This window comes from Condylura cristata, unplaced genomic scaffold (genome assembly GCF_000260355.1).
Source record: "Condylura cristata isolate star-nosed mole 26May11 unplaced genomic scaffold, ConCri1.0 scaffold00007, whole genome shotgun sequence".
Classification (NCBI taxonomy): Eukaryota; Metazoa; Chordata; class Mammalia; order Eulipotyphla; family Talpidae; genus Condylura; species Condylura cristata.
The window spans coordinates 14,065,164-14,092,957 of record NW_004567108.1 but is presented as its reverse complement, the minus strand read 5'-3'; the positions used below and the strand labels follow the sequence as shown (position 1 = coordinate 14,092,957).

The 27,794-nt window shown below is 45.9% G+C and overlaps 1 protein-coding gene across 3 annotated transcripts in view; it reads right to left on the bottom strand.

Moving 5' to 3' along the window:
* The window catches only part of PDZD2 (PDZ domain containing 2), a 207,979-nt gene that overhangs the window by 18,398 nt on the left and 161,787 nt on the right, over positions 1-27,794 (bottom strand). For all 3 annotated transcript variants that reach the window (XM_012721834.1, XM_012721832.1, XM_012721833.1), the window contains exons 7-17: positions 22,114-22,259; positions 18,825-18,944; positions 18,083-18,197; positions 15,535-15,608; positions 15,189-15,414; positions 14,682-14,799; positions 12,696-12,828; positions 7,656-7,737; positions 6,226-6,260; positions 5,398-5,554; positions 3,025-3,821 (exon numbers count right to left, since the gene is read on the bottom strand). In XM_012721834.1, coding sequence (XP_012577288.1) covers positions 3,025-3,821; positions 5,398-5,554; positions 6,226-6,260; positions 7,656-7,737; positions 12,696-12,828; positions 14,682-14,799; positions 15,189-15,414; positions 15,535-15,608; positions 18,083-18,197; positions 18,825-18,944; positions 22,114-22,259 — 2,003 coding nt within the window. The remainder of the gene's footprint in view (positions 1-3,024; positions 3,822-5,397; positions 5,555-6,225; positions 6,261-7,655; positions 7,738-12,695; positions 12,829-14,681; positions 14,800-15,188; positions 15,415-15,534; positions 15,609-18,082; positions 18,198-18,824; positions 18,945-22,113; positions 22,260-27,794) is intronic.

Sequence of the window (27,794 nt, the reverse complement as noted above, 5' to 3'; positions counted from 1 at the left end):
TTAAAATGACACAGAACTGTCACTTTACATCTGTTATGCTGGGGATTATAAACAGTAAACAGAAAGGACATGTGCAGCAAGCATGTGGAGAAATGGACGGTGAGGTGCTGGGGGACTAAATTGGCGCGGCCGCAGTGGGCAACTGGCAAATCCTCAAGACACTGAAGACCGAACCATACGGTCCACGCATGTAACGGTATTGTGGGTAGTGACCCAAAAAATCCAAGAGAAGAGGTCTCAAGGAGGGAACTGTACACCCAGCGTGAATTACAACGGCTGAAATGTGAAAGCAACTCATGTTCATCAATGGATGAGAAAGGATGAGCTAAAAGCGGGCGTGCACACACACGATTTAGCCTTGAAAAGGAAAACAATTCTGATACCTGCCACAATGTGGATGGACCTTGAGAACATATACTATGAGGAATAAGCTAGCAGGAGGGGCAAACCCTGGATGACCCCACTTCTGTGAGAAGCCCCAAGAGCAGTCGGGTTCCCAGCGGGGAAGCAGAATGGTGGGGGCTGGGTCGTGGGGAGGGAAAGGAGGCGCTGTTGTTAGCAGGGACGGAGCTGCTGTACAGGACGCAGACAGTTCTGCAGGTGGATGGTGGTGTCCACTGTGCGGATTATTAATATACGAACTATATTCAGAAATGATTAGGGTAACTTTTTTATATATTTTTTACACTATTCTTCATTTTGCACATTTTCATCTCAGTTGTAAGGTCCGTGGACTCTGCACCACTTCACCCGTGTGCCATCACCATTGTCCCGTTTGATCTTGTTCCCTCTCCTCCCCCATAGAACGTCTCAGGTTTGCAGTTGTTCGCTGATGTTCTTTTTTATTTTATTACAATTACTGTATGTGTGTGTGTATCTTTTTTCCTGATCCCTTACACTCCTGCTATGAGAGGATAAGCTTTATGTGGCATTTACCACAACTGAAAAATGTGAATACAAATGATGACAAGATTTGCCCTAATGCACAGTGTTTTAAATAAGTGCAACAAGTCATAAAAACAGCATGTAGCATACCGAAGTGTATGCCTATGTGAGGTATTATTGTTCCTATCGATAAACTGCAGAGTCCGTAGTGGAAAAGCAACTTCCCTTGGTGCTTAGCGAGGGGAGGAATCTGGTTATGTGGAACTGACATTTAGATTTCACTTTAGCCAAGTATCTATTCCTTTATCTCCTTGTCTTCTGGCTAACGCCTACTATTAAATTTTTTGAAGCAAATTTGCCAAAAAGTTAAATCATATTAGTTTGAGTTTACCCTCTGAATTAAGGAGTCTGAAAGTGGCCCAAAGGTGGCAGCAGAGGAGAGGTAAAATAGCGTTTTTGAGCTATTCTTACAGAAACAATTGTTTTATAAAATGGGAATTACTTGTTGAGGGCAATCTGCAGAGGATCTAACTCAGGTGATTTTCTAGTTATGTATTTTCTATTTGTTCGGCACAGATGTAATACAAAAACAGCCCAAGTGCTTTGAATGAGCTCCAGGTGCTACTTGCACCGTGAGTATGCTAAGGGCACTGAACATGTTTCACACGGCTTTGTGAATGCCATCTTGCAACAACAGGGATTAAAATAAAATAAAACAGCACAAGACCACTAACTCGTTTTGAAAAAAGCATCCAACACTCAAGAGTGAACATTTTACGGCAATGCATTCTATTTTCTTTCTCATGAACAAACAAGTTTGGAGCGAAAAATTTTTATGAGAAAAATTAAACTTTGTTTATACAAGTAGGCCTACTACAAACTTACAAAAGCTCTTTAGGGCCCTCCCTGGTGGCGCAGTGGGTTAAAGCACAGCACCAAGAAGCTAAAGCCGCTTCCGCATGAGTTCGATCCCTGCCTGCCCCGGAGGTGACCACATGGCGTGGCAGACCTCTCCTGACCGGCCCGCTGCTCCCCTCAGCAGTGTACTTTACCGACCTGCCTGTTCTGCTCCCCACTCTGTCCCTGGTGAATCCTCTTACCCTCCGCATCTCTGGCCTGTACCCCAGTTCTGTACGAATATATAAATCTTAAAAAAAAAAAAGCTCTTCCTTTAATCTGTTATTATGAATCAAAACCCTGATGATGACAACTTTTCGAAAGAGCTTATCTACCAGCTGAATGTTACTTTACGTTTTAAACACAAGCGTAGTGGAAAGCAAACACTTTACAGGATGAGGAAAAAGATGTGTGTTTTGATTCTGTATATAGGGGTAACAAAAACCTCTTTGGCCTTGTGCATTTTTTTATGACTATATTTTTAGAGACTATTTTCACATATGTTTATATAAAGCACTTGAACACACATGTTTATAAAATACAGGCTGCAAGTCAGCTCAGAGAGCAATTACTTTGTTGAGGAGGGGATCATAAACAATATTAGATTATCTGACTCTGCTTGCTAGAGTGGAGATATATCAACATCTAAAAAAATAAACAATTCTGTAATTCGGGGCCATTCTACATGCTTGGAAGCAGTAGTAACAAATGATATTCACTGTGTTGAATGTGGCACATTGTGAGTCCCTCAGCGGATGCAGGCCCGCCCTTCTTTCCTGTAATACAAGGGTCTGAGCAGCTGCAATCATGCAGAATCCCTGCAGAAAGCTTAAAAAACTGGGATACTCGGAAGCCTTCAGCCAGCGACAATCACGGTTAACCCCTCTCAGGCTCAGAGAGCATCATTCTTGTTTGAACACACTGTGGTTGAGTCTCAATAACTTGCCACCTTGTCAGGTTTGCCTTCACGGGCCTTCAAGGCCCTTTCATCACAACCATAGGCCCTGTGCACAGGTAAGAGAGTAAAGAGATCTTCGGGCCAAATAACTGTGACCCCTGCCAACCTGCCCAGGGAAATAAGCTCTCAAGCAGTCAGTGTACTGACATGGATGGCTGCGGAAAGCTAGTTCTTCGTCATCTTCCTCTCCTCTGGGCAGAAGACCCCACGCCCCACCACACACTCCAGGTCCATCCATACAACGTTCACTTAACAGCCCAAGGAACCAGAAACAAGCTGATTACCTGCTCCATAGCGCCACCTGGCTGAACACCCGTGCTGGTCACTTTGATGGAAGAGACCTGGGTTCTCAGGTCCAGACCATGTGGTTCAACGGCTCCATCCTTCAGGCTTCCCGGCCTGCTCTCAGCCTCAGGCTTCTTGCGGTGGGGGCTGACCCGGGCCACAGGCTTGTGTCCAGATCCCAGGCTGTCATTCTTCTGTAGGGGAGAGCTGGTGCTGTCTGTCTTCACCAGATTCTGGGGGTCTGTGGCAACTCTGTATTCTAACTTGGGGGAACTCTTTGACCCTGACAGTTCCTTCCTCCCGGAGCGGCCAGGGCCATTCCGGGGGGCTGCTGCACAGGCCAGTGGGTGGGCTGAGTGGGAAGGCGGGTCTCCTGTGCCCCTTGGGTCTCTCTCCTCCAAGTCCAGTGAGCTGCCAAGGAGAGGCACTGAGGAGGCCTTGCTGACCAGTGTTTTCTGGGGATACTCCTCTCGATGGATGCTGCCTGTGGCCTTGGAAGAGGTCCTCAACACATGCCTGGTATCGTCCTCTGTCAGAGGCCTGCTGGGACCCGACAGGGCCCCTGGGAGGGAAATGCAGTCTCCTTCACCATCGAACTCTTCCTCGTCACTGGCCTCGTCACCATCGTAGCAGCCGACCCTCCTCTGACGGAGAAGAGGATTTCGGAGTGCCTGCGGGCTCCCAGGGAGACTGGTTTGTCTGGCAACTGTCACTTGCTTGTGAAAGAGCCCTGAAGCCCGCTGGCTTCCTAGGGCCACAAGACTGTTGGCCCTGGGTTTGCCCGGCTCCTTGGGAGCTAGTGAAAGTGGGGAGAGAAAAGTCGAAGAAATCAAGTTTTCTAACTGGCCTGGTCTTGTCATTGCACCTCCCTCGCTACACAGGAGCGCGCCCACATTTACAGAGGCCAGACCCACTGGTCACCAGGCTTAGCCCACGAGGCTTGCTGGGACCAGCAGAGTGGACAGCCAGCTTCCCGCTCTCCTTTTCCTACTGGCCTTTCTTATTCATTTCCCCTCAATCTCAGGGTTGCTTAATTTAAACATGTTTGCTGCCTAGAAACAAAAGTCCTAATTCTCCAACATCTGTCCTGTCTACCATGCTGCTGGGATTTCGGCTGGACACTGATTTACTCTTTAGGATGAGAATTCCTCGTCCTAGAGAATCAAGGACAAAACCCACATACTTGAGGCCCTTCTTTCACCTGCAAAAGGTGGTATTGATTACTGAGTATATTAGCTCCTAAACATGCTCCAGCGGAGCCTGAGATAACTCCATCAACCTGGCAGTGAGGGTGGGGTGGGAGGCCCCTTTACGCACAATCAAAAATCCACATGTACGATGGTGGTGGAAATTGTATGGGACACCGAGGGGAGAAAGAAACACGGTACAAAAACGATCCTTGAGGCAAACAAGTGTATGTGGTTTAAAACTCCACATGTATGTAAAAATAAAATATTATATTATCAAAAAAAAACCAGCTAGCCTCAAAAAAAAAATCCACATGTACTTGATAATTGGCCCCCAGTACCTGGGTGAATTCAACCCACCCACACCCAAGTTTGACTGAGTGAAAATGGAACCCTCAGGTTGAAAACACCCCATGTGTAAGTGGACCCGTGCAGTTCAAACCCTTTTGGTCAAAGCTTAGTTGTATGTACGATCTACACAGTTTCCCGCCACAGAAGGGGAGTGAAAAGTTCCTTTCCACCTGGGAGTTTCTATCAGACCCCGGAGGAAGTTCATGGACTGATCCAAATGGGAGTCAGGACCAGCGCCTATCTTCTGCTTCTCCTAAAATAGGTGGATTTCATTGTTCTGAAGTTGGAAATGAAATAAAGGAAACCACCCAGTGACAGAAATGTGAGAAATCAGTACGTCTCCTAGGTTAGTATGTATGTAGTACACGGTCTACTGAAAAGATAAAGTATGAGAAGGTAACCCATGAGATGTTAAAAGACCTATAACAGTTTTTATAAGTTCTGAATCTTTCATTCACTGCTTCTAAAAAGGCCTCAGGCGGGACGGGACCTGGAATCTGGCTGATATTCCATTAAAACATAGGTTTGCCAACCCTGACTTGACCCTACTCTGAAAAGGGCATCTATAGGGGGTCTGGCAACACCATTTACACCAGGCCCAGAAGGTGCCCTCTCCCCCACCCCCTCCATTCACTGCACCAAGGCCAGTCACTAGCCACAGGCTATGTTGTCCACGAGCAGACTGAACTTAGCCAGAGACAGACCGAGGCTTCTGCTCCGTCAGTGCCAGTTCCCAGCACTCTTCCCTCATGCCAGCGCCATGACGCCGAAGCCAACATGGCCTCCTGCAGATGCCACACCAGCCGGGGCAGCCCTGCCCAGGGCCCTGCTTACTGAGGGTGCTGGGTGCCAGGCTGCAGTCCTCCGAGGTGCTGCAGCCACTTCCTGGGTGCTCCTCGTCCTCAGAGCCAGCCACCACGAAGTCTGGCAAGGGGCCTGGGCCATCGTGGGCAAAGTACTGGGAGAGCTCAGATTCCGCACTCAGGGCATCCTGGGGAAGAGAAGGGTGGATGTCGAGGACCGCGCAGCGGAAGCAGGCCCTTGGCCTGGCAACGACTTCCTACCCGTCCATGCACACTTTGTTCTAACCGGCGGTCATTCAAAACAGCTGCGATAGTAAACACCCACTTGCATTTATTTTAGTATGACTAAGTTGAGCAATTAATGAATGAAAAGGTCACGGGTGCTGCCAGATAATGTTTTGAAGAGTTTATTTTTGGCCACGATTAGAAAAGTCCCAGCAGCAGCAGCAGATTGGGTATCCCAGGAGAAGCAACAAGGGCAGGGATAAGAAAACAATGAAATTCCAGGCCAAATTTCATCCACCCTCCATGAAACAAAAAAACAGAGTGTTTGAATCCTGTATTCTGATCCACTAGGACTGAGAAACTGGTCTCCTTAGGAACAATTTGCAAGCCACCTTTCAACTGCTGCTCAGTTCTTTTATTTGTTATTCTATTCTTTTCCTGGATAAATACTCAAGAACAGAAACACACATTTGTGTATTTGTTCTCAAACTAGTTCTGTTGTTGTTTCTGTTTCCTGAGTAAAATGGCCAAGAAGATGCACAGACATTCATGGGGCTGGGCCCTCAGGCTGCACTTGTGGGCTCCAGGAAACCCACTGGGACCAGCTATGGGGTCAACATGCACCTTGACTCACCTTTTTGGCCAGAGAGGGACTCTTCAAGGGAGTACCTGTTGGGGGGGTGGGGGAGGAGATCACCATATTGTCAAAACAGTGACGCTCAAGTTCTTCCATAAAGACCCACATTCTTAATTATCAAAGAAGGAACCAAACATTAAACAAAACTCTCTCTGCCTGAGTGGCACCGATGAACTGAGCACAGGTGTGTGTGTCGGCACCCCATCCCGCCCTCCGCCCCCCTATCCCATCTCCCAAGATTCTCCTCACATTTCAAGTCTTAACTTGGAAGCTATCTCCTCTACAGTGACCCCTGTTGGGTAAGTGCTGCGTGCTATCACTTCAGAATATCAGAAGTACTTTATACTGCCTGTATACCAATTTCCACATACACAGTGGACTTGAACGGAGACCGATCTCATCTCCGTTCCTGGACGATTTTAAGTATCACAGGGCAGAGCCCTGTGCTTTGACCCCACAGTACTCGGCAGGCCATGTGGGTCTAAGGTTTCAGTGGTACTTGCCCTGTTCATGGAGGGAATTATGTTCGGGGCCATCACCCATGAACTCATGAAGGAACTAGGGGAGAGCTGAATATCTACTTTAAATTCTCTGCCTTGGGCAAAAGGCAGGAAGATCATGGACATGAGATCGTGGCTTAATAAAATCTTTCACGAATGATTAAGTGGATGTATTGGGATTAAAGAGGACAGATATCAGGGAGATCCGGAGCATGAGCTGGGTGAATAAAGAGTCCATTATGATTGTGGCTTCTTTAAATATATTAATTATGGATACAAAGAATCGTGGCTGCCAAAAACCCTCTGCTTTCCTTTTCCTGGGACAGCCAGTAACTCATGTCTCAGTTCCTTCTCCTCCTGACATCAGTCTTAACAGCATGAATGTCTCATGCTCAGAAATGTTCGTGGTGTCCCTTTCTGTTTTCATTCTACAGGAAATAGTAGTGCTTCATAATTTTAAATTCATGAAATTCTGATTATCCGTCTTTTTCTGCTTGACTTTATCACACAAGGGGAAAATCATGCTTTTGGCATTCTCTCTTACCCTTCTTGAGTTGAAACTTTTAATTCATGTAAAGACACCCCTGGCTGTTGCACAGCTTATACCTGTATCTGACCGTTTGGTGTTAACTCATTTTCATCTTGAACATGTCAGATGAATTGCACATGAATACATGAAGTGCTGCTAACTCATTTTTGTAAGTTATCTTAATTGAGTATAAGAAGCATGCATGATTAGAACTTTCATAAAGTCCATTAAAATGCAGAAATCAAAGGTAGCAAAAAAACACGGAATTTCTTTGACAGTTTCTTTTACTAAACTTGGTGACAGAGAATCTAATAATATTGTCTGGGGAGTGGTCCCATGGGGGAATTTAATGAGAAACGCTTTTCTGAATGTTGAATGAAAATGAGCGATCACAATACCTAAGCTGGGGGAGGAATTGGCCTCTTTGCTCTCCTGGTAAGTGCTGCGTGCTATCACTTCATCCATTTCCTGCTCGGAAACCTGATTTTCAGAAGAAAGCACAAATTAGATGGTTTTATTTATTTATTCCCCCAATAAGAGTACCAGAGGACCAGAGTGAGGGGCTGAGCATAGACAAAAATGCAAACCACAAGCCAAAGATTTCATCCACCCTTTGAAGCAGTAATGCTGGGGTGAAGACGGACAGTTGCATTAACTGAATGGTTCCTGTGATGTGTACAAGTAAGACTTCATGTGCATTCCAGGTGCATTCAGCAAAGAATTCAGGGGCGATGGTTACCCGCGACGTGGCTGGTATCTACCTCCTTCTACAACACTGCTTCTCTGTTTGAAACTTTAACTCCTTTCAGACCTACATAAAAGTTGCCAGAACACAAGACTACTACTCTTCGTCTGAATTCACATTTTTAAAAGCTATCTTGCCACACTGATGCTCACACCTTCCCTTTACATACGTATCCACCCTGCTTTCACTGTTTCCGAAAGCACTTGGGAGTAAGTCGCTGACATCATGACCCTTTATGCATCAATATTTTAGCATGTTTCTCTTCAAAACAATGTCCTGGTACTGCTAAAAAATTCCAGAAACTTAACATTAATGCGAAACAACTGTCTATTATACATGACATATTCCAAATTAGCCAACTATCCTCCCTCAGAAGTCTACTCAAGGCATGTCTGCAGAATGGAAACCATGTGCAGAGTGTGAGGCTGCCTGTGATAAGGATGTTCCTTGTGCAGGCGAATCATCACACAGATTCTTTCATCAACATTTGGCTAGAAAGAAAATGTCACCTGAACTAAACAGGTGCATGGTAATGTGGCTGATTTGCATTCTGGGACACACTCCTTATCCTGTGGCCCTTTAGTGCACTGTCAAGGACCAATTACTCCACACAGTAATGCTTTGAAAAAGATATTTTTTGGCAGCTCAGAATTTAATCCGGGATCTACTTGTCCTATCTCTTTAGTCTCCCTTCATCAAAACAATCCCTGAGCCTTTGTCTGTCATGGTGCTGATATTGTGGAAGAACCCAGACCGATCTAAACCCTCAACCAGGAGCTGTCTGGTGGTTTTTTTCATGCATAGATTTAGATTGTATATTTTCTTTGGCCAAAAACCTACAAAAAAAAAATTTCTTCCCCCACAGCTCATGGAACACTCCGGATCAATGCAGCTCATAAGTGGTGATGATAAGTCTGATTTCTTGATCAGGAAGGAGTCTGCCAGGTTTCTATACTGGATTCGTTGGGCCATTAATATGTTATCTGTGACGAGGCAGTTTGAGATGGTAGATATTCTGCTTCTCGATATATTTTCACTCAGTGGTTTTAGCATCATTGGTTACTCCTGCCTGAATCAATTATTCTTTTAGAGTCTTAAGTGGTTATAATCTTTCCATATTTATGGGTATCGTTGTAGACGCAGGGACGTTTATGCTATCAGTTATCCATGATGGTGGTTATTCTTGGGAAATTTTTAAAGAGCCTACTGTGTAATGGAATACATGCTACTTTAAAAAATAATTAGGAAATTGTTTAGTTTCTTTTGTCATTTAGGAAGATATTAAATTTAGAATAGCAACTTTGTGTAGTAAAATAATATCTTATATAAATATTTGGATAAGCAGAGCAATTCCTCCTAATAAGTAAGTAAACATTTCTGTACAGGGTTCGGCATTATATTTTAACCTAACAGATAAATCACAATCAGATTGTGGCCTTTATGTGATACTGTCTAGCAGGCTTCACAGGAAATAAAATTGTGCCTATGCATGCCTACAGGAACTCACTCACATACCTACCCCCACCAGCAAGCAAAGAGTAATTTCATAAAAATGAGCCAGGGAAAGTATCAGCTTAAATAGTAATTACAAACTTTTCTTGATGCTAGACTTTCAATATCTCAACTGTTTTTATAAGTGGGAGAAAAATGCCTGGGGTTTGAAGCAAGTGAAAGATTTCCTGGAGAGTTCTATTCCTGCTGCAAACACCAACCCAATTAAACACGACCTCCCTTTCTCCCACTTAACATAAGCTGGAAACTGCTACCTGAGCAGGTCCAAATCGTAGCTTGTCTAGACCAGGAGGGTTTGAATACCCAACAGGCAGCCAGCGCTGTAGTCATTATGAGAAACAGGAGAAAAGAAAGTCCTTGTGGTATTTCTCTTGGAACAACATGAAAACCAAGAAGGCCCATACATTCAGCTCCAAATGTATTATTGGCATGAAATGCTGGGGTAAGTGGTACAAAAATACATTAGACATAAAATGAAATCTTGACCAAAAGAAAAATATAGTATGATATTACCACTAAGAATGCCATGTTTACCTAGGAAGAAACGTGAAATCCAATCAAACAAATACTGAAAGTTGGTTTTTCTGGACATTTCTCCAACACCACCACAGACGAGCATTTTATTGTGGCTAGAAACATTTCAACGAGCATGATCCCAGGGTCTCGGGCCACCAGTGTGCTAGGATTATTGTGCTTCGTACTGAAACACCATTTTGATGTTTGCTTATATTGGCAAGTTAGACAGAAGCATGTGGGCTGAGGTGGAGTGGACCTCCAGACAAATCATGACCTATGTTATTCTGGAAAGGGCTTTGAAGTCAGACATGCCTGGGAGTCAGTGATGGCAACCGCAGAGAACTGATGTTCTATAATGTTGCTGAGGGGTGTGCCAGACCAGCCGCAGCTCGCTGGAGCGTTTTCGAGGGTTCAAGGAGCTGTGAACACGCGGGTGGTGGACCAAGAGGGGACCCAGGGGAAGGAGCCGAGTCTGTTCTTACTGTGTGGATGAGGGTGTCAAAAGTGAGTCAAAGAGAAGCATGGGCCCAGCAGCCGAGGAAGCTGGGTAGCTTCTGGAAGGATACAAAGGACCACAGTGGGAAGTGCCCAGTCGGAAAAATGGAAGAAGGTGGAAGCAGGACTTGATTTTATATTGGTGGCCTTTATCGAAAAAGCATTTTCCTAACTATTTTTGAGAACATAAGAAGGCAAAAAAAAAAAAAAAGAAAGAGAGTTGTGGGGTTGACTTGTTGGTCTTCTGCTAGCCTCAGTGTAAGTGCCAGGCCTGACATCCCTCTCGTGAGAGCAGTAGCTCGTCTGGGAAAAACCAGTAAAGGAAGTCTCGAACTTCCTGAGCACCAACAGAGAAGGGTGGGCACCCTCACTGCCGCCGTGATGTCTCCAGGTCATGTCTGTGCACAGAGGAGGACCACAGGGCTTCCTGGCACAGACCGTGGGCACTCACAGTGGCTCACAGGCTGTCAAACCGAGGAGCCTGGGCCCATTTAGAAAGAATCACATTGTACTGCAAATAACAAAGGGCAGCAGAGATGTATGGCGGACGGGGGAGAGCTGCTATACTTCATGAGGACTTGGTGTGGTTGAAAGCTACGACCTTGATCACTGCTGACTACTGAACAACACGGGTTAAACTGTACAGCCCCACCAATAAGCAGATTTCCTTGTAAACAGGAGATGAACCTGAAGGCATCGCTAAACCCAGCACAGTACGTAGGTGCATTTTCTCTGATTTTCTTAATAGCATCCATTTTTCTCTAGTTTATCGTAAGGACTCAGCATAGAACACATATCATTAAACAACAGCTGTGCGAGTGGCTGCATTATCAGTAAGTTTCCAGTCACCGAACACTGTTAGTTAAGTTTTGGGAGTCAGTCAAAAGTTATGCCAGGGTTTTTAACGGTGTGGAGCGTCAGTTCTCTTATACCCAAGATGTTCAAGTTTCAACTGCACAATGTTTAAATTGAAAGCTAGTTTGGAGGGATTTTTACATCGAGCACTCGAAACAAAAACAAATGCTCAAAGTAGATTGTGTGATAACTACCCAAATGTCCTGTGGGTAGCTTAAAAAATTAGAAGCAAATTGGCCCTCCCTGGTGGCGCAGCGGGTTAAAGCATAGCACTGGGAATCTAAAGCTGCTTCCGCATGAGTTCGATTCCCGCCTGCCCCGGAGGAGACCACATGGTGTGGCAGACCTCTCCTGACCGGCCCGCTGCTCCCCTCAGCAGTGTACTTTGTCGATCTGCCTGTTCTGTTCCCCGCTCTGTCTCTGGTGAGGCCTCTCACCGCCCCTGAGCCTCTGGCCTGTACCCCAGTTCTGTATGCACAAATAAATCTTGAAAAAAAAAATTAGAAGCAAATAAGTTGCTAAGTGGACACCATCCAAGTACATACAGTGAGGACCGAGTGGTGGCAGAGGCCAGGGACATGGGCACTGTGGCTCCTGCAAGAGGTCAACAGTGTGACTCTGACGCTGAGCAAAGTCAGTGAGCTCACAGCTAATTATAAAGGACTCAGGTCAAGAATGGCCCAGATGGAGTCTCCCTTGTGGCACAAGGGGGTAAGTCCCAGGACTATGAAGCTATCGACAGCCACTGCAGCACAAGTTTGATTCCCAGCCAGGCAGGTGACTCACATGGCTCAGCAGACCTCTCCAGTCCTGCCCGCTGCTCCCCTCAGCAGCGTGTTTCAATGGATTCGCCGTTCTGCTCCCCACTACGTCTCTGGTGAATCCTCTCACCCTCCTCTCTCTCTCCCCACCCCTCAGGCTTATACCCCAGCTCTTCTTGCATGCATAAATACATAAAATAAATCTTAAAAAACAGAAAAAGAATGGCCTGTATGGACCACATGGTCCAATGCTCAGACTGTCTTACCCAAAGAGGGTAAGTCTCTCATTAGTGAGAGGGAGCCAGCCAAGAGATACTCAGAACCCAGCACTCCTACTTCCTGCCAAGTTTTAAATACACCAAGAGCACTGGTAACATTTTTGAAGGTGTGAAGGTGAAGCCTAGATCAATGGCTCCTTTTTCATGTCTATCCATGACCACTGTGTGGCCACAAGCCGTCTCCTGTCTGCACCCTGGGAGATGGTCTCACCACAGCATACACTGTCCTAAGGAGATATGCGTCGCCCAGACTCGGAGCAGCAGTGAACACGTCACCTTTGGGTTAGGGTGCCGGCCGATGACGAGGCGAACGGGCCCGGGGGGGCATTTGCTCAAGATGGCGTGGACTTTGCTTAAAGCAGCGTGGCGAACGTTGACTGAATTCACTTCCAGGATTTGATCTCCACGACTAGGGAGGAACATAGTCACACTGCGGTTAACAGCTTTTTAAAAGATTTCTTTCTGGGACAGTCTTATGAGTTCTTGTCTGAATACTTAAAAGAAAAAAAAAAAGGAAATGACACCTTTCTCTTTGCATATGTGTAAAAAAGCAATACAGTTCTATATACACAGTAGATCTGAAATTGGCAAAAGTCACTTTGCATATCTCACACATTTTCAGAAACAGTAAAGTTAAATAAAAGTGGTAATATGAACAACAATGAAGGCTTTGATTTCTTGAGCCCATTATGGGAGGCACCTATGGAGCAATTTGCATAACAAGGCTCTGAGGTGCATCATTATCCCTATTATGGAGATAAGGCCACAGGTTCACAGAGGTCACTGAGATGTCACACACTGTGGAGTGGGGTCTAATGTTCATCATCATGTGAGCGGCCCTCCACTTCCATCTCTTCTCACCATCTTGAAATGATTATTGTAATATAATTTAAGGAGGAAATATCTGAAGCTCAAAGGTTACCCAAGAATTTGTAAGAACGTTTCAAATCTGAACAAATGAGAAATTGGGGACAAGATGCCCATTCTGACTGGAAATTATAGGGAGAGAACTTAGTATGAAAGAACAAAGAGGCTTTATGTGGGTTGAAGAATGTTCATTTGGCAGGCTCTGGGCACATGGAACCACTCAAGAAAGAAACATCATCTTGGGATGTCATTAAAGGATTTTTTTTCCTTGGGTTCTAAAAGTATATTTTCTTTAATGTACTTTGGATGATTTGTTAAAAATTTTTTCATATGGAAATTCACTCTGATGATTAACTAAAGACATAATATAATCTATTAAAGCAGCCCCCAAATGGTAACCTCAAGGAATGCCATTCTGACAATTCCTCAATTGCTCAAGGACTTAGAAGCTTACAGTGGAGAAAAGTGATACTGTTTGCACAGAGTACTTTATGCAATGCGTGTACATTCTTGTGGAGTTTAGGTGGGTACCACCTCATTGCCATCACTATGTATCACAGCATACCTAGACAGCTCTTGTATAAACACAATACCCACACTCCATTCCACCAACTGATTGCGAAGTCAGACATGCAGTGATTTCAGGCAACAAGCATCTAGACATCACTATTCAAAAAGAATGAAGTGGAAAAGATCAAAAGATAAGACTTAATAAGAAAGGTCTCCAGATCAAGGACACGATTTCAGGTCTCTTGCACCCAGTGATTCTGAACCTTCGTGAGGCGTTGCCAGCATGTCACATGAATTTTACATAAATGAATACAAAAGTGAAAGAAAATACTTAGACAGTCATAGCTATCTGCATAGCTTGTATTTTGTCATGTTTCTGAAACTGAACTTCTGAGTCCAAGTAGAACAAAATCAGTAAGGAAAGCCAAGATCCCAGAGTTCAACCCAATTGCATTTACACTCGCTTTTCATCTTTGGAGAGGCTATTAATTGCAATCCTGGGTATATGTCTCCAAATAACACAAAGATTTAGAGTCCCACAGAAGAAGGGACTAGAGCAGAAATGTTCCGTGTGTGTATTCACACAGTCATGAACACAGCGGGTTTAAAACAAACCTTAGGGGCCTCCCTGGTGGCATAAGGGGTTGAGGCACAGCAGTGAAGCTGTGGGCAGCCATTGCAGCGTGCATTCAGTCCCCAGGCAGGGAGCTGACCCACATGGCGCAGCAGACCTCTCCTGTTTCACCCACTGCTCTCCTCAGTGTATTTCAGCCCATGTGCCTGTTCTGCTCCCCACTCTTAACCCTCTTAACCCCCCATCTCTGGTCTGTACCCCAGTTCTCGTATGCATAAATAAATGTTTAAGATAAAAAAAATAAGACGCACCTCAGGTTGCTCTCCATCTTGGCCACGGATCCTGGGGCCAGGCTGTGGATGTAGATGCCTGGAGGGCTGCTCTCTAGGGCCAGGCAGCAGGCACCAATGCCCAGCCCAACTCTGGGCTCTGTGGGAGGGCAGTCAAAGGGGATGTGTTAACAAGCAAATGGGGGTGGCCCCCATTCACTGCTGCGCCATCTTCACAGTCCCTTGTGCTCTGCCCTCCCCTGTTTTGATCCCTCTCCCTCCTTAAGCAAGGCAATTTTTTTTAAGCATGTCTCTGACACACACTGCTTCATCTGGAAGAGCTTAAAGCACTTGGTGTTACTGGTAACCTCCCTTCACTCTTACAAAACTCAAGTTTCTCCTTTGATCCCACGGTCGCCTTGGAGAGCCTCCATGCTGGCGAGAGCAGATCGTGGCAAAGGGACATAGACAGCATCAAACAATGAACCTGAGCACAGAACACGAGCTGTTATCGCGGGAATGCAATGAAAGTGGGAACTCGAGGCCCACCTTTGTTGAGTGTGACTTCCATGACGATCCTGTCCTTGGGCCCAGGGGCCTTGCGCCCCAGGGATGAGGAACTGCCTTCGTCCGAGCCAACGGCTGAGGATCCCCCACTGAGGTTAAAATTCGGGGAGCTGGATCTGCTCATGTGTGTCGGTGTAGAACAGGGAGTGAGGCTTGGGCTCAGCAGCTTTGTGCGGACCGTCAAGACAAATAACCCGCTCCGGATTTGCTGAGGGACAGGAAGGAAGCACGTGGTTTCTCTTTCAAGAGGTAGAAACCCCACCAAACCCAAACTGGAAGGAAATAAAGGAAGCCAAGTGAAAAAGGACATCAACGAGAATGGTGTTACCTTAAAGGTATGGATGGCTTCTTGAAACGTCAAGCCCTTTATTGGTATTCCGTTGACATCGAGGATTTCATCTCCTAACGACCAAATGTGAGAATTAACGTTAGCAACAAGCTTTCAACTTACCGGAATCTAACTGCTCGGTCGGTCTTACCCTAGGATGATACGTGGCACCCGGGTCACAACTCCATAAAGTGAATTTTATTATTCTAACCCTCTTTCACTAGCTTAGTTTCCAGAAATGTCACAGCATGGGACAGCGAGTGGCAACGCACCTCCTTTTGCAGCCCCTTGGCAGGAGTCTTGAATTAAAACAACTTTGGGAAGCAGCAAGACCTTTTTCTTTAGCCACTGCCAACTTTGACAGGAGAAGTTGTACGCTTCAAATCAAACTGCAAAACATGGCCCAGGTCTTCATCATCTTTGTTTAAAACCTTAAGGCCGGTGGTGATGAAGCGTGAACCCACACAACACGTGCACGGTCCCTCCTCTCTCTGCAGCAGGACCCCAGGAGCCAGGACCGGTGTATTAGAAATGGTTTCAGCAGTGGAGACAGAAAACTCGCTGAGCTACTACTTCGGCAGGGAGGTGCCATCGCTGCTGGCCAGAGGCTCCGTCTTACTGATGCGTGTTGGGTGCTCAGCCGTCACTCCGGCACATGCTTGTAGGCTTCTGTCTAGAAGGCGGCTGCCGGCTGATGTGAAACTGTACTCTCTCGCCTTGCTTCTTTTCTTCCTCCCTCCCCCAACCTCTCCTAGGTGCAGGCACAACCCCAAGAAGGTAGAGTCAGGTCATTTTTCAAGCTGTTGCTAGTGGACTGGGAATAGAAAAGTTCTTGGACATCCTGTTGACTCATCAGAGGTGTTTCTGGTTTGCACTCTAGTGACACGGTCTGTTTTCTGGACTAGCAGTTCATCAAATGCACGACAAAGAGCAGATGAACTTGCACAGCAGTGCAGTGCTCACGAGGGACTTCCCTCACCTCCAACAAAGTCAGAGCAGCATGAGAACACACATTTGCACCTCTCAGAGACGCCGGTCAGGCGCACTGAGCCTCGGATGAAAGGGGCCGCCTAGGTGAGCTTAGCGAGGGAGCTGCGGCCCGGTCTGCACCCTCCCCTTCTGGCAGTGACAGAAGATGTCAACTAAGTGAAGCAGTATTCTGTTTCAGAATCACCGGCAGAGCCAGTTACTCAGCTGGGGGAGGTCTGGGTTGGCGTCCACGCGGGAAAAGGACAGAAACGTCCTAACGAACGCTTCACCTTCTGAACAATCTTTAAACAATCTGTCTTCCATTCAGAAGGTTGGAAACAAATTCCAATGACTGCTTGTTGTAAATGAACACATATGAAAAAGCAAGGTTTAGGAGAATCAAATGCTATGAACGTTTCCTAACTGGGGAATTTTTTCCCCCTGCATTTTGCTCCATGCTACCGGCATTGTGGCATGAATTTCAAGCGGGTGAACAATGGCATGTCCATTATAAAAATTCCCTGCTGGAATTTCACGTTCTGAAACTAAACACAACCCCCACCTGGGAGCTCACTCTTCCCTGGGGAGAGAAAGAAACATTCTGCCATCAAAATATTAAGCCTGGGCTCATCTTTTGTGTTAGCACACAAGCTTCTGGGCTCAGTCTGTTTAAAAAAAAAAAGAGGCCTGCAATACATTTATTAGTTAAAAAAAATTATCTGGTTTAACACAACAGCAACTGTAGTTTCACTTGACTGACCTGAAAGTCACAGCAATTTTTAAGGTAACTAGAAATGTGAGTTATTAATTTCATGAAGGGATTAGAGTAAGGAGGAGGGAAAAAGCTCAGCATTCATGAATAAGTCCCAGAGATCTAATAACACCATGGCAACTGTAGTTAACATACTAGGTTATATGCTTCCAAACTACTAAGAAAGCCATCTTAAACGTTTTCACTACACACACACACACACACACACACACACACACACACGCAGTCATTATGTGGAGTAATGGAGGAAACAGTTAACCTTACAGTGATAACCATTTCGCTATATCTGTATGTATGTGTGTATGTATATACACAGTTACACATGTTATATAACACTAATATCGCAATAAAGCTGAGAGGGAGAAAGCATCTGTCCAGGATGCTATGTGGGCTGCCAGGTGGGAGGTGCTAAGAGAATGTAGCTGATGTTCATGTCCAGTCCTGAGACTAGATACAGACTCTCAGAAATCAAGGTAAACACCTGAGCAAAGACCAATAGGTCCTATAAAAGACAGACATTTCAAGACCACGTGAAAATACTAAGTCACTTTCCATGTCTCATTGCATTTCATCTCATCCTCACAATTCTTCCAAGCTTACAAGGGAGGAAAACTAAGCTCGGGCACATCAATTGCCACCTGATGGGGCAGGTGGTGAAGCCAGCCCAGGTTTTGGTGAAGCCAGCCCAGGTTTATTCAACTCCCAGCCCATGGTCTTAAATGCTGAATTATTTACTTCACAGCTTGCAAGGGGGCATATTCTTGTGGAATCAAAGCTCAGACAACCACCAAACAAACTTTCTCCTACCTTCTTTTAGTCTTCCATCCTCGGCAGCCGATCCATTTGGAAAAATGGTCTTGACAAAAATCCCCATCTGTCCTCGAATGCAGTCTCGACCTCCAGCAATGCTGAAGCCCAGGCCCTACAGAGTAGACGGGGCGCAGGTTATCAATTGCAGCACTGAACTGAGGGCACCCTTCCCATGGCAGCATTTCACTGTGGTGCTCTTCCAACTAGGCTCACATGTGGCTAACTAGCTGTAAATCCACACGCGTCCCTCCTCAGACCCATCTGCATCGTGCTAGCCAGGCGCTGCATTGAAGGAGTCCTCCAACAATATTGATTTCGTTTAGGTCAGCGAACAGCTTGAGAGTCTTGTCCTATTGTGTAAATGCCCTATTTGTCTTATTGCTGTTTCTGGATAACATCAAAACGGGCATTTTAATCTTTGCCTACCATCAAGTTATTTTCATTCGTCTCTTTGCAATGCCATAAAGCTCATTCAGAGGACAGCTGTATTTCCTGAAGTGTCTGTTTTTCTTGCAAAGGAGGCACAATTTGGGCCCTCGCTCTGACCCCGGCTGTGCCCTCACCACCAGGGCTGGTGGGTGTGGCCACCTCACTGGGCAGCCCACGGGAGGGGGTACCAGGGCACCCATACAAATCTGTATAAGGGTCCCTTAACCACTCCTCTCTTTTACTCTTAGTGCATGTAGAAGCACCCCCCCACACACACACAACAGGAGAGCCCCACACAGAATAGGCTCACCTTGCCCTTCTCTTTGTACAGCCCAATGATAGAGATGACCGAAGGCCGAATGAGCCTCCAGGGAGACTCCACCTGCGTGGTGCTCAGGGAGCGGGCTGACTTCTTCACGATGTGGTATTCCTGGAAGTGAGCACAGGGCAAGGTTGCTGACTGTGACCCCCGCTCTGCCGTGGTCTCTGGCACCAAGGTGTACTCAGAGCTTGAAGACTCCACCTATCGTTTGTGTTGGGCTAGCTCCCCGGCCCGTGCTGGACGCAGCGGCTTAAAGTTACTGAAGCTTGCTATGAGTGGTACTAAAGGAAGATCCCCAGCTGCGACTGCTTGCTCCGCCTTCCCCCTCACCCTCAAGACAGGCGACAGCTTGGAGGCAGCAAGCACTGGGTTGCTCTTTCCTTAACAGTACAGCACAGTCCCCACTTGCTTTCTGGGGTGGAGTGAGGATCCCGAAACCCAGCAGCCTTACTCACGATGGGTGACCATCCTGCAGTCAGGTTCTCCCTGGGAGGCCTGCCCCCCAAGTTCACAGTCATGGTTAGAAAGTATCTCACCCATCTGCAGCTTAGTTCGCTCACTCAAAAACTTAGCAAGCTTTGACTTCTTATAACCCTAAAGCCACAGACCCAGGCAACTGATATTCCACAGAAAACATCCCAGTTTCAGTTCTAATCTCTCACATTAAAAACATGTTCCCATAAGCCAGACTCTCCCTTCCTGGCCATCCCCACCAGGTAGGTGTGTGGGAGTGGGATGCAGAACCAACGAGAAACTAAGTCAACCTATTGCTTAAGCATTCTTTGCTGTTCTTTTTAGAATAATAATTTCCTAAATGACACAGATACTCTCGTCTGAGCCAAATTAAAAAAACGACTTCACACGTAAGAGACATCAGGATACTTTTAAGCCTTAATTAACATATTCTACATTGAAAAGTAAAAATGAGTGTCTGCTAATATTTTTATATTCATGGCAGCTCAGAACAATTTTTATGTTGCATTTAAATAAATATTTGCAGGCACTGTTGGCCTCCCAGACACTGCCTCATTAAATAGATGACGTTGGCTGGGTGAGGTTACTACCTGTTGCAGACACCACTGTGAAGGCCAGAGAGAACCCCTGGATTTTGAATCCTTGAAAAAGGTTCCATGGAGACGCGTGAGGGAGCCTTGTCCTGATCACCAGCCTCCCGCGGTACTTCAGCTCCCTCTAGGGAACCAGGAGGGGCCAAGGGCCTGTGTGCTCCACTGTTCTCTTGAAGAGTTTGGAGTCTCAATGCCCTTGCACCGTCTGTGCTGTTCAATATGGCAGCAACAGTGACCTGTAGCTCTTCAGGCAGCTGACCTTTAAACAACTGAGCAGCAGAAAACCTGAGTATGATTATGAGTCCCCAAAAAACATAACTACAGTGATCCCTTGGTATCCATGGGGTTGGTTTCAGGACCCCTACAGATACGAAAATCCACTCACGGTAGCCCTGCCACACCTATGGGCTCTGCTTCTGTGAACCCAAGCAACTGATACTGGCCATGGAACCCACGGATGTGGAAGGCCAACTGTATTCATTGGAAAACCCACACAGGAGAGGACCTATGCAGCTCGAACCCACGCTGTTTTCAAATGGTCAACTGTGTTTAAACGAAATTCAACTGATGGATTAAAGTTAAACCCACAGTCCTCAGCCTCCCTGACCACTTTCCATGAGCTTTCCATAGATGCACGTGGCTTCCACACTGGACAGTACCGCTATCAAATGTTCCCAAGGTTGCAGAGAATTTTACCAGATAGTTCTATTCCAGATAGTGCTTTCTTAGTGGAGGGAGAGAACATGAAAAAAGTCATAAATCTTGACCAAAAATTAAAAAGAAAGGTCAGAAAATAAGAACAGCGAAAGGGCATTCTGAAGAAGGTAAAAAACAAATCTTTTCTCTAGAATCTTCATCAGTCTGTGCTTCCTGCTATGTCCAGCCCATGCTTTAAAATAGATGCTTCCGATCTATAATACGGCCACGTTTCCTCAGCGGGATCAGTTATAAATGGTAGGCCCTTGGCCATGATGGTGGTAAATCTTCTCTCATCTTCCACACTGACAAAAACAGCCTGGACTCATGACTCCACTTTTCTCACTGTCCCCACCCCCACTCTGTTGGTCCCACTGGGTCATTCTGAGCTCACAAACTGGTCTCCAGTCTTGGGGCTAGAGAAGTTTTAACCAGCTCCCATGCAAGATTTTGCCCTCCTTTTTCTTGTCACCAACTCAAGCTGCTTTTGAGTGGCGTCAACACAAGACAATGGAGTCAACAGTGATGGTCTCTGAAACATGTGATTTCATTGGCCTTAAAATTTGCCTTACAGACAGAGGCACTGGCATTTCACTCTGAGCAAAACACCCAGCCACTTTGAGGCTTGGTGATCCTGTCTGTAAAAGGGTGACACATCAAACTCAAGGGGCTGGTCCAGATGGCCAGACTCAGCTTTTCGACCGCCCTACAGCCTTGGAGTCGCCTAGCCCCTGCAGGTATCAAGACGGACACACCCTCTCCTATTTCTGCCTCATTGTGGGCCTGGGGACAAGGTGACAATATCGCCCCTTAACCCTCTGGCTGAAGGTCTCCTTCAAGCTCTACAGAGACTGAGTCTGCCTCCAACTTGGTATGAGATATCTCCCCCTGAGAGATCTGAGAGTGATGTAATGAGGAGAAGCCCGGTGCAGGGTTAAAGAACTCAGAGTTCTGATGGGGCGGGGCACTGGACTATTCAAATTACTGCCCACCTCACCCCTGCGGCATCCTCTCCTGCCCTTGGCTCCGTGAGTCATTCCTTGTTAACAGGTAGGCTCCCAGTGGCAGCACAGGCACACACACATTCCCTCCTCTCCCACGCGGCCCGTAACCACCCACACACGTTACGCTGACACATGACATGCTGGTGGTTCACCACAGGCCGTGGAGCGCCACCGTCTCCTGGCAGTTGAAAGTAGCTCTCAGTCCCAGAACTCACAGAAGGAAGGGCGTCTGACGCTCAGCTCCAAAGGATTTTTTTTGCTTCTCTACTATTTTCAAATACTAGGCTGGCTTCCTCCTGCTTCCCTGGACAGACCTCCCTCCCTTCCACATCTCCAGCGCCAAATGCTCCTGGTCCAAAGAGATAGTAAGTTCCTCAGAACATGTAAATTCTTGTTGGTCTTTGAAAGAACAGAAGACGGTGAGACACCCAGGGGTGGAAACCTGCTCTCTCTCCCTAACTAGGCAACTGTGATTATGTGAGAAGGCAAGAGATCCGGGCAGCGGCCTACCTGTGAGGCCCCAGAGGAGTCCAAGAGCTGGGGAAGAGAGTGCTTTCGGCCGTCTCGGGAGACCTCCAACATCCTGGCCCTGGGGTCCCCATTCCGCACCATCAGCTCATTATATTCTTCGACAGACTCCAGGCGGTGTACACCCCCTTGAAGAAAGAAGGGGAAAGCACACTGTGACATGGGACTAAATATCTCAAGAACATACAGGGTTTTTCCACCACATTCATGGTTTTCAGAAGACGCAGCGTTGCTGACTCTCAAAGCCTCGAGCTCGCTGGCTCTCCCTTCAGGCTCGGCATGAGTTAGTTGTGCGTCGAAGCTGAAGAATGTGTCAGTATTTGAAGGGCAGGGGCTGGGCAGGGGTCAATGGGTATAGTTCATCCACCGACCCGCGGCTGGAGAGGCCACAGATAGCAGAGAGGGGGCGATCAGTGGAAGCTTTTCCAGTGACAGGAATATGACGTTGTGCTGGGGGTAGACTTTGTCAATAAACACTTTGCTAAAGTACAACTCCAAGAAATAGACACAAATTGGTCTATTTCTTGGGAACTCCACAATGCATACACCACCCTGAGAAAGAAACAAGAGTATTAGCAGAATCTCAAAATCCCTTTTATGCCACCCAGCAACACTCATTTAAAAGTAACCATCATCCTGACTTGTAAATGTTTACCCATTTTTGGATTTTATATAAGTGAGTGCGTATACCATGTGCTTTTCTGTCTATCTGGCTTCTTGGTCTCAGCATTTATCTGTGGAAGAGGGTCACGTTACATGCTGATGGTTCATCATTTACGTATACCCTTTGTCATGTAAACATACCGTGGTTTGTTTATGCCTTCTGTTGCTGGTGGGCATTTGGTTTGTTTCTACTTTTAGATCTAGAAAAGCAATCTGTTTTTTTGGTAAAGGCAAGAGAGTAAATGTTTTAGTTCTGTGGGCCACAAATGGTCTCTGGCATGTTCTTGAATTTTTTTTTTTTTACAACTCACTAGAAATGTAGGAGTATTTCTAACTCATGGGCTTTGCCACTGGAGCTGTGGGTAGGGATCTGCAGACCCCCGATTTAGAGCTGAAGCCTCTTGTGTGTAACCTTCTGTACTCTCCCTCATTTCTGTTGGGTGCAGAGTGAGGAGGGGAGAGGCGGGGAGACAGGTATTCTCTCACTTTTACCACTGTCATCTCACCATGTGTGAGAGTTCAAGTCTTTCCACATCCTTGCCACTCTGATGAGATAGAGTAGTATTTCATTGTGGTTTTTAATTTGTTTTTCACATGACTAATGAAACTGAATTTTTTCAAATATTCAGTTTCAAATATTTGGCAGTTTTTTTGTAAACTCTCAAGTGTCTGTTCAAGTCTTCTACTCATTGATTTGTTTCTTTTTGTTAGCTACAGATTTTTTAAAAAAATTTTTTAATGGCCCTCCCTGGTGGCGCAGCGGGTTAAAGCACAGCACTAAGAAGCTAAAGCCACTTCCGCATGAGTTCGATCCCCGCCTGCCCTGGAGGTGACCACATGGCGTGGCAGACCTCTCCTGACCCGCCCGCTGCTCCCCTCAGCAGTGTACTTGGTTGATCTGCCTATTCTGCTCCTCTCTCTGTCTCTGGTGAATCCTCTCACCCTCCACATCTCTGGCCTGTACCCCAGTTCTATATGCACAAATAAATCTTTGTAAATAAATATTTGTACACTGCTGAGGGGAGCAGCGGGCGGGTCAGGAGAGGTCTGCCTCGCCATGTGGTCACCTCCGGGGCAGGCGGGGATCGAACTCATGCGGAAGTGGCTTTAGCTTCTTAGTGCTGTGCTTTAACCCGCTGCGCCACCAGGGAGGGCCTCTACAGATTTTTTTAAAGATTTGTTTTTATGCATACAGGAACTGGGGTGCAGGCCAGAGGTGCGGGGCAGGGAGTGAGAGGATTCACAAGAGACAGAGTGAGGAGCAGAACAGACGGACTGACTGAAATATACTGCTGAGGGGAGCAGTGGGCAGGACAGCTCCATGTGGGTTAGCTCCCTGGCTGGGGATCACACTCCTGCTGCAGTGGCTGCAGATAGCTTCATAGTGCTGTGATTAACCCCTTGCGCCACCACGGAGGGCCCTAACCTATCTACAGAAATGTTAATTTTTTTACCATTACCATATCTTGGATCAAGTTCTTTGCCTGCTACTTGCTTGTTCACTCTCAATGATATTTTTGGATGAATAAAAATTTACAGTTTTCTCTTTTACGGTAAACACTTTTGCATCTTATTTAAGAACTCTTTATAGTAACACTTTTTATTTTTTTGTTGAGGTAACACTGGTTCATAATGTTTCGTTTTAAAGTGTAGGAGCTCCCCTTTGATCGTAATAATTCTGAAGATACCTTTACCAATGCCTTGTTTATATCATATGCTTACTAAAAATAAGATAATTTAAGGAATATTAATCAAAAGAGATCAGCTACAATGAATGTAGCTGTGCACAATTACAACATCTTAACATTTCAAAGTAGCAAATTCTCTTATGCTATGTAGTTTCATGTGATGATACAAAACTTTAACTCACTGAGAAATATCTCAGTAAGTTTTTCATGGAATGAAAACAAGATGATTCTGTATGCTTTAAAAAATACTGTATTTATAAATTTTTAACAGTGAAGCAAAGTTAGCACAGTGCTGATACAATTATAATGGACATCCCTGAAAGGCCTGGCTTTCTAAAAGCTCAAAGGTAATTCTGTGATACAGATTTTCAAGCCTCTGGAATTCCTTTGCAATCAAAGATAATTTCCCACTTTTAAGATCACACACGTAAGACACTAACATGGGCAAATCAAAAATGCCAGAATTAAAAGGGAAACTTGTTGACAAAAAAAAAAAAAAAAAAAGGTGGGGGGGGGGTGTGGAATATGAAGGAAGGAAAATATGGCTTAGAATATCAGAAGAATGCTCTGTGAAATAACAGTTCACATCCCTTCAGTCATTTTGGAGCCAGACTGGGCAAAACCTTAATGGAAATGGCTGGAACCTCTTTACAGAACCCCCTTAATAATTCATGACTTAGTAATTCATGACCAGATTAATTTATCTTGGCATGCTACTCATCTGAAAAAGATTTATCAGACGAAAATTCTTTGTGAGCTGGCAGGGAAACATTTGCCATCAATTGAAATGAAACCACATACAGTAGTGTCTGCAGATCATACCGATATGTGAACACCATAGTGACATACTTTAACACAAAACAAACACCCGGGTTTGCAGGCCCGACAAATGAGTAGCTGACAACATGAAAATCTCCTGTATTCAAATGTCTTCAGACCGAATGTATTTCACAGGACTGAAGGAAGACCCAGAGCACTAAGCCTCTTGAACATGTCTCCCAATTATTTCTCCAGCCTTATCGCCCGCCACCCAGCCACATGAATTCATTACTGCAGCCTGCTGATTCTCAATGGAGAGAGTTTGGCCACTGCTCACATCCTTCCCACAACGGAGGAGCACATCTTTCTATATATACCCTCGAAGTTTTACTCAACTTGGCCTACACAGTCATCTCCCATCTGGAGACACTCCTTTGCCCTAATCGCTGGAGAGCCCCTACTGGACTGAATACTGTTATCGTCGGATTACTGGCTCTTTCAGAGAGCAGAGGTGGGGAAACAGTTGCCAAAAAACTTCTCTAAAAAATGTTTTCCCAACTGTCCCTAAACATTTCTGGTGCATTTTTCCCTAAGCCTGGACTATTGTTTTGAGCCTCTTCTGCTCCATCAAATCCTCCAAGGCACTGGTCTTCTTTACCTCACATTCTTGGATGCCTCCCTTGAGTGTCACCACCTGGAGAGACTTGTAGATTTTGTGTCTCTCGTGCATGCGTTCTCATGGTCTAAAAGTTCCTGAGAATCTTCCTGCCTGAAGCCATTCACGTGTCCTCCCCCCACCCAGGAGGGAAAGAGGAGAGGATGAGATAAAGAAAATAAGCGACGATGATGAATCTTCCAGTGGTGACACTGGGAGTTACCACGTGGTGAGAGCCTGTGGGAAGCGCCATGTGTACCTCTCAACTCCACCTTCTCATCTGCAAGGACTCAGAAAGTCCTTATAGATGAAGAAACAACCAGAGAAGTCCAGCCACTGTCTCAGGTTACACAGTCCAACAGAGCAGAAGTAGGAGTTGGCACAATTCTAGCTGACTTCATGGTTCTTGCCCTAGCCCACATTTCCTTGTTAGGACCCAGGTGTCTGGGAAGAATTCGGGAGGAGAAAGTGGCATCTGTTTGTAGCAGACTGGCAGCAGCCAGTCCTGTACTTATTACTCAGCTGAATGGGCTGCTTGTTCTAGATTAATAGTATGAACAGCTAGAGAATCCCAGATCAAAAGGTCTGTGAGCTATACCCCTCTTCTAATATCTGTATTGTAAAGTCCCAAACTGGGGAACAGGGTCCTTTAGGAAGCCTCAGAAAGCCTGGGGGTGGGTGAGAACACTGGGTGAAAGGCAGATCTCTTTCCTGGCCCCCAAGAGCCAGGAAAGAAACCTTGGGGATTCCCTTAACACTGAAGATCTCGTCTACAGAATGAGGCTTGCAACCGCACTGGCTTCAAAGGTCCCCGTATTTCCTCACATCCCCACCTCCTCTCCTGGATCTGTTATGAATTATTGACCAACTTGGCCAAGAAGGCAAACCTGAAGACCCCAAGTCACTATGATCTCCACCCCAAACACACAGGACTTGCATTATTTCCATGGGGTCTTCCTTGGGCTAACCAGTGGGTCTCTCCATGTGAGGACTTTCAGTCTGATGCCTCTCCCAGTTATCAGTCCCCACTGACACATTGATTTCTGTCCCAAACCCACACCCTAGCACGCACATAGATGTAGATGCCTAATTATCTGGAACTATAAGAACAAAATGGCTCATTTTGCAGCTCTGCTTTAAAACAAACAGTTATCCCAGTAAATATATGGTCCTACACCTGCCTACTTGAATGTACATGGTCCTCTTTGAAAAGCAGTGTGGTTTCTCAAAAGAAAAAGATGCATCTGCCACATGACCCAGCAATTCCACTCCTAGGCATCTACTAAAACATACAAAAACACTAATTCAAAAGGAAACCTATATTCCCATGTTTACTGCAACACTATTTATAACAGCCAAGGTATGGGAACTATCTAAGTGCCCAAAACCAGATGAGTAGATTAAGATGATGTGGTTTATACACAATGGAATACTACTCAGCGATAAAAAGAGATAAAGTAGGCCATTTGCAGCAACCTGGATAGAGAAGGAAAGAATTATGCTAAGTGAATAAGCCAGAAAGAGAAAGATAGATACCAGATGGTGTCTTTACAGGTGAAATATAAAAACACTAAGCAAAGGGTTAAAGATGAGCTTTAAAACTGACCATAGGTCTGTAGCTTTCGGAGGGGTGTGAAGAGGGGTGAGAGTGGGAGAAGGAGAGAGCACAGTGGACTTTGGTGGGGGCCTCTGGGGGCATCTGTGGTGGGAATGCTACTGTGCCTTCCCCCGGGGGAGTTCCTATACTGTCAAGTCACTGGCAAGGACACGGAACAATGGTCCTTCAATAACAATAAATAGAGAAAAAGTAAAATAAATCTGCCCAGGTCCTGAGTGTAACTGGAGGGCCAGGCAGTGCAGGAGGGAGCTGCTGGTTCACAGCAGAGACAGCAGCCCCC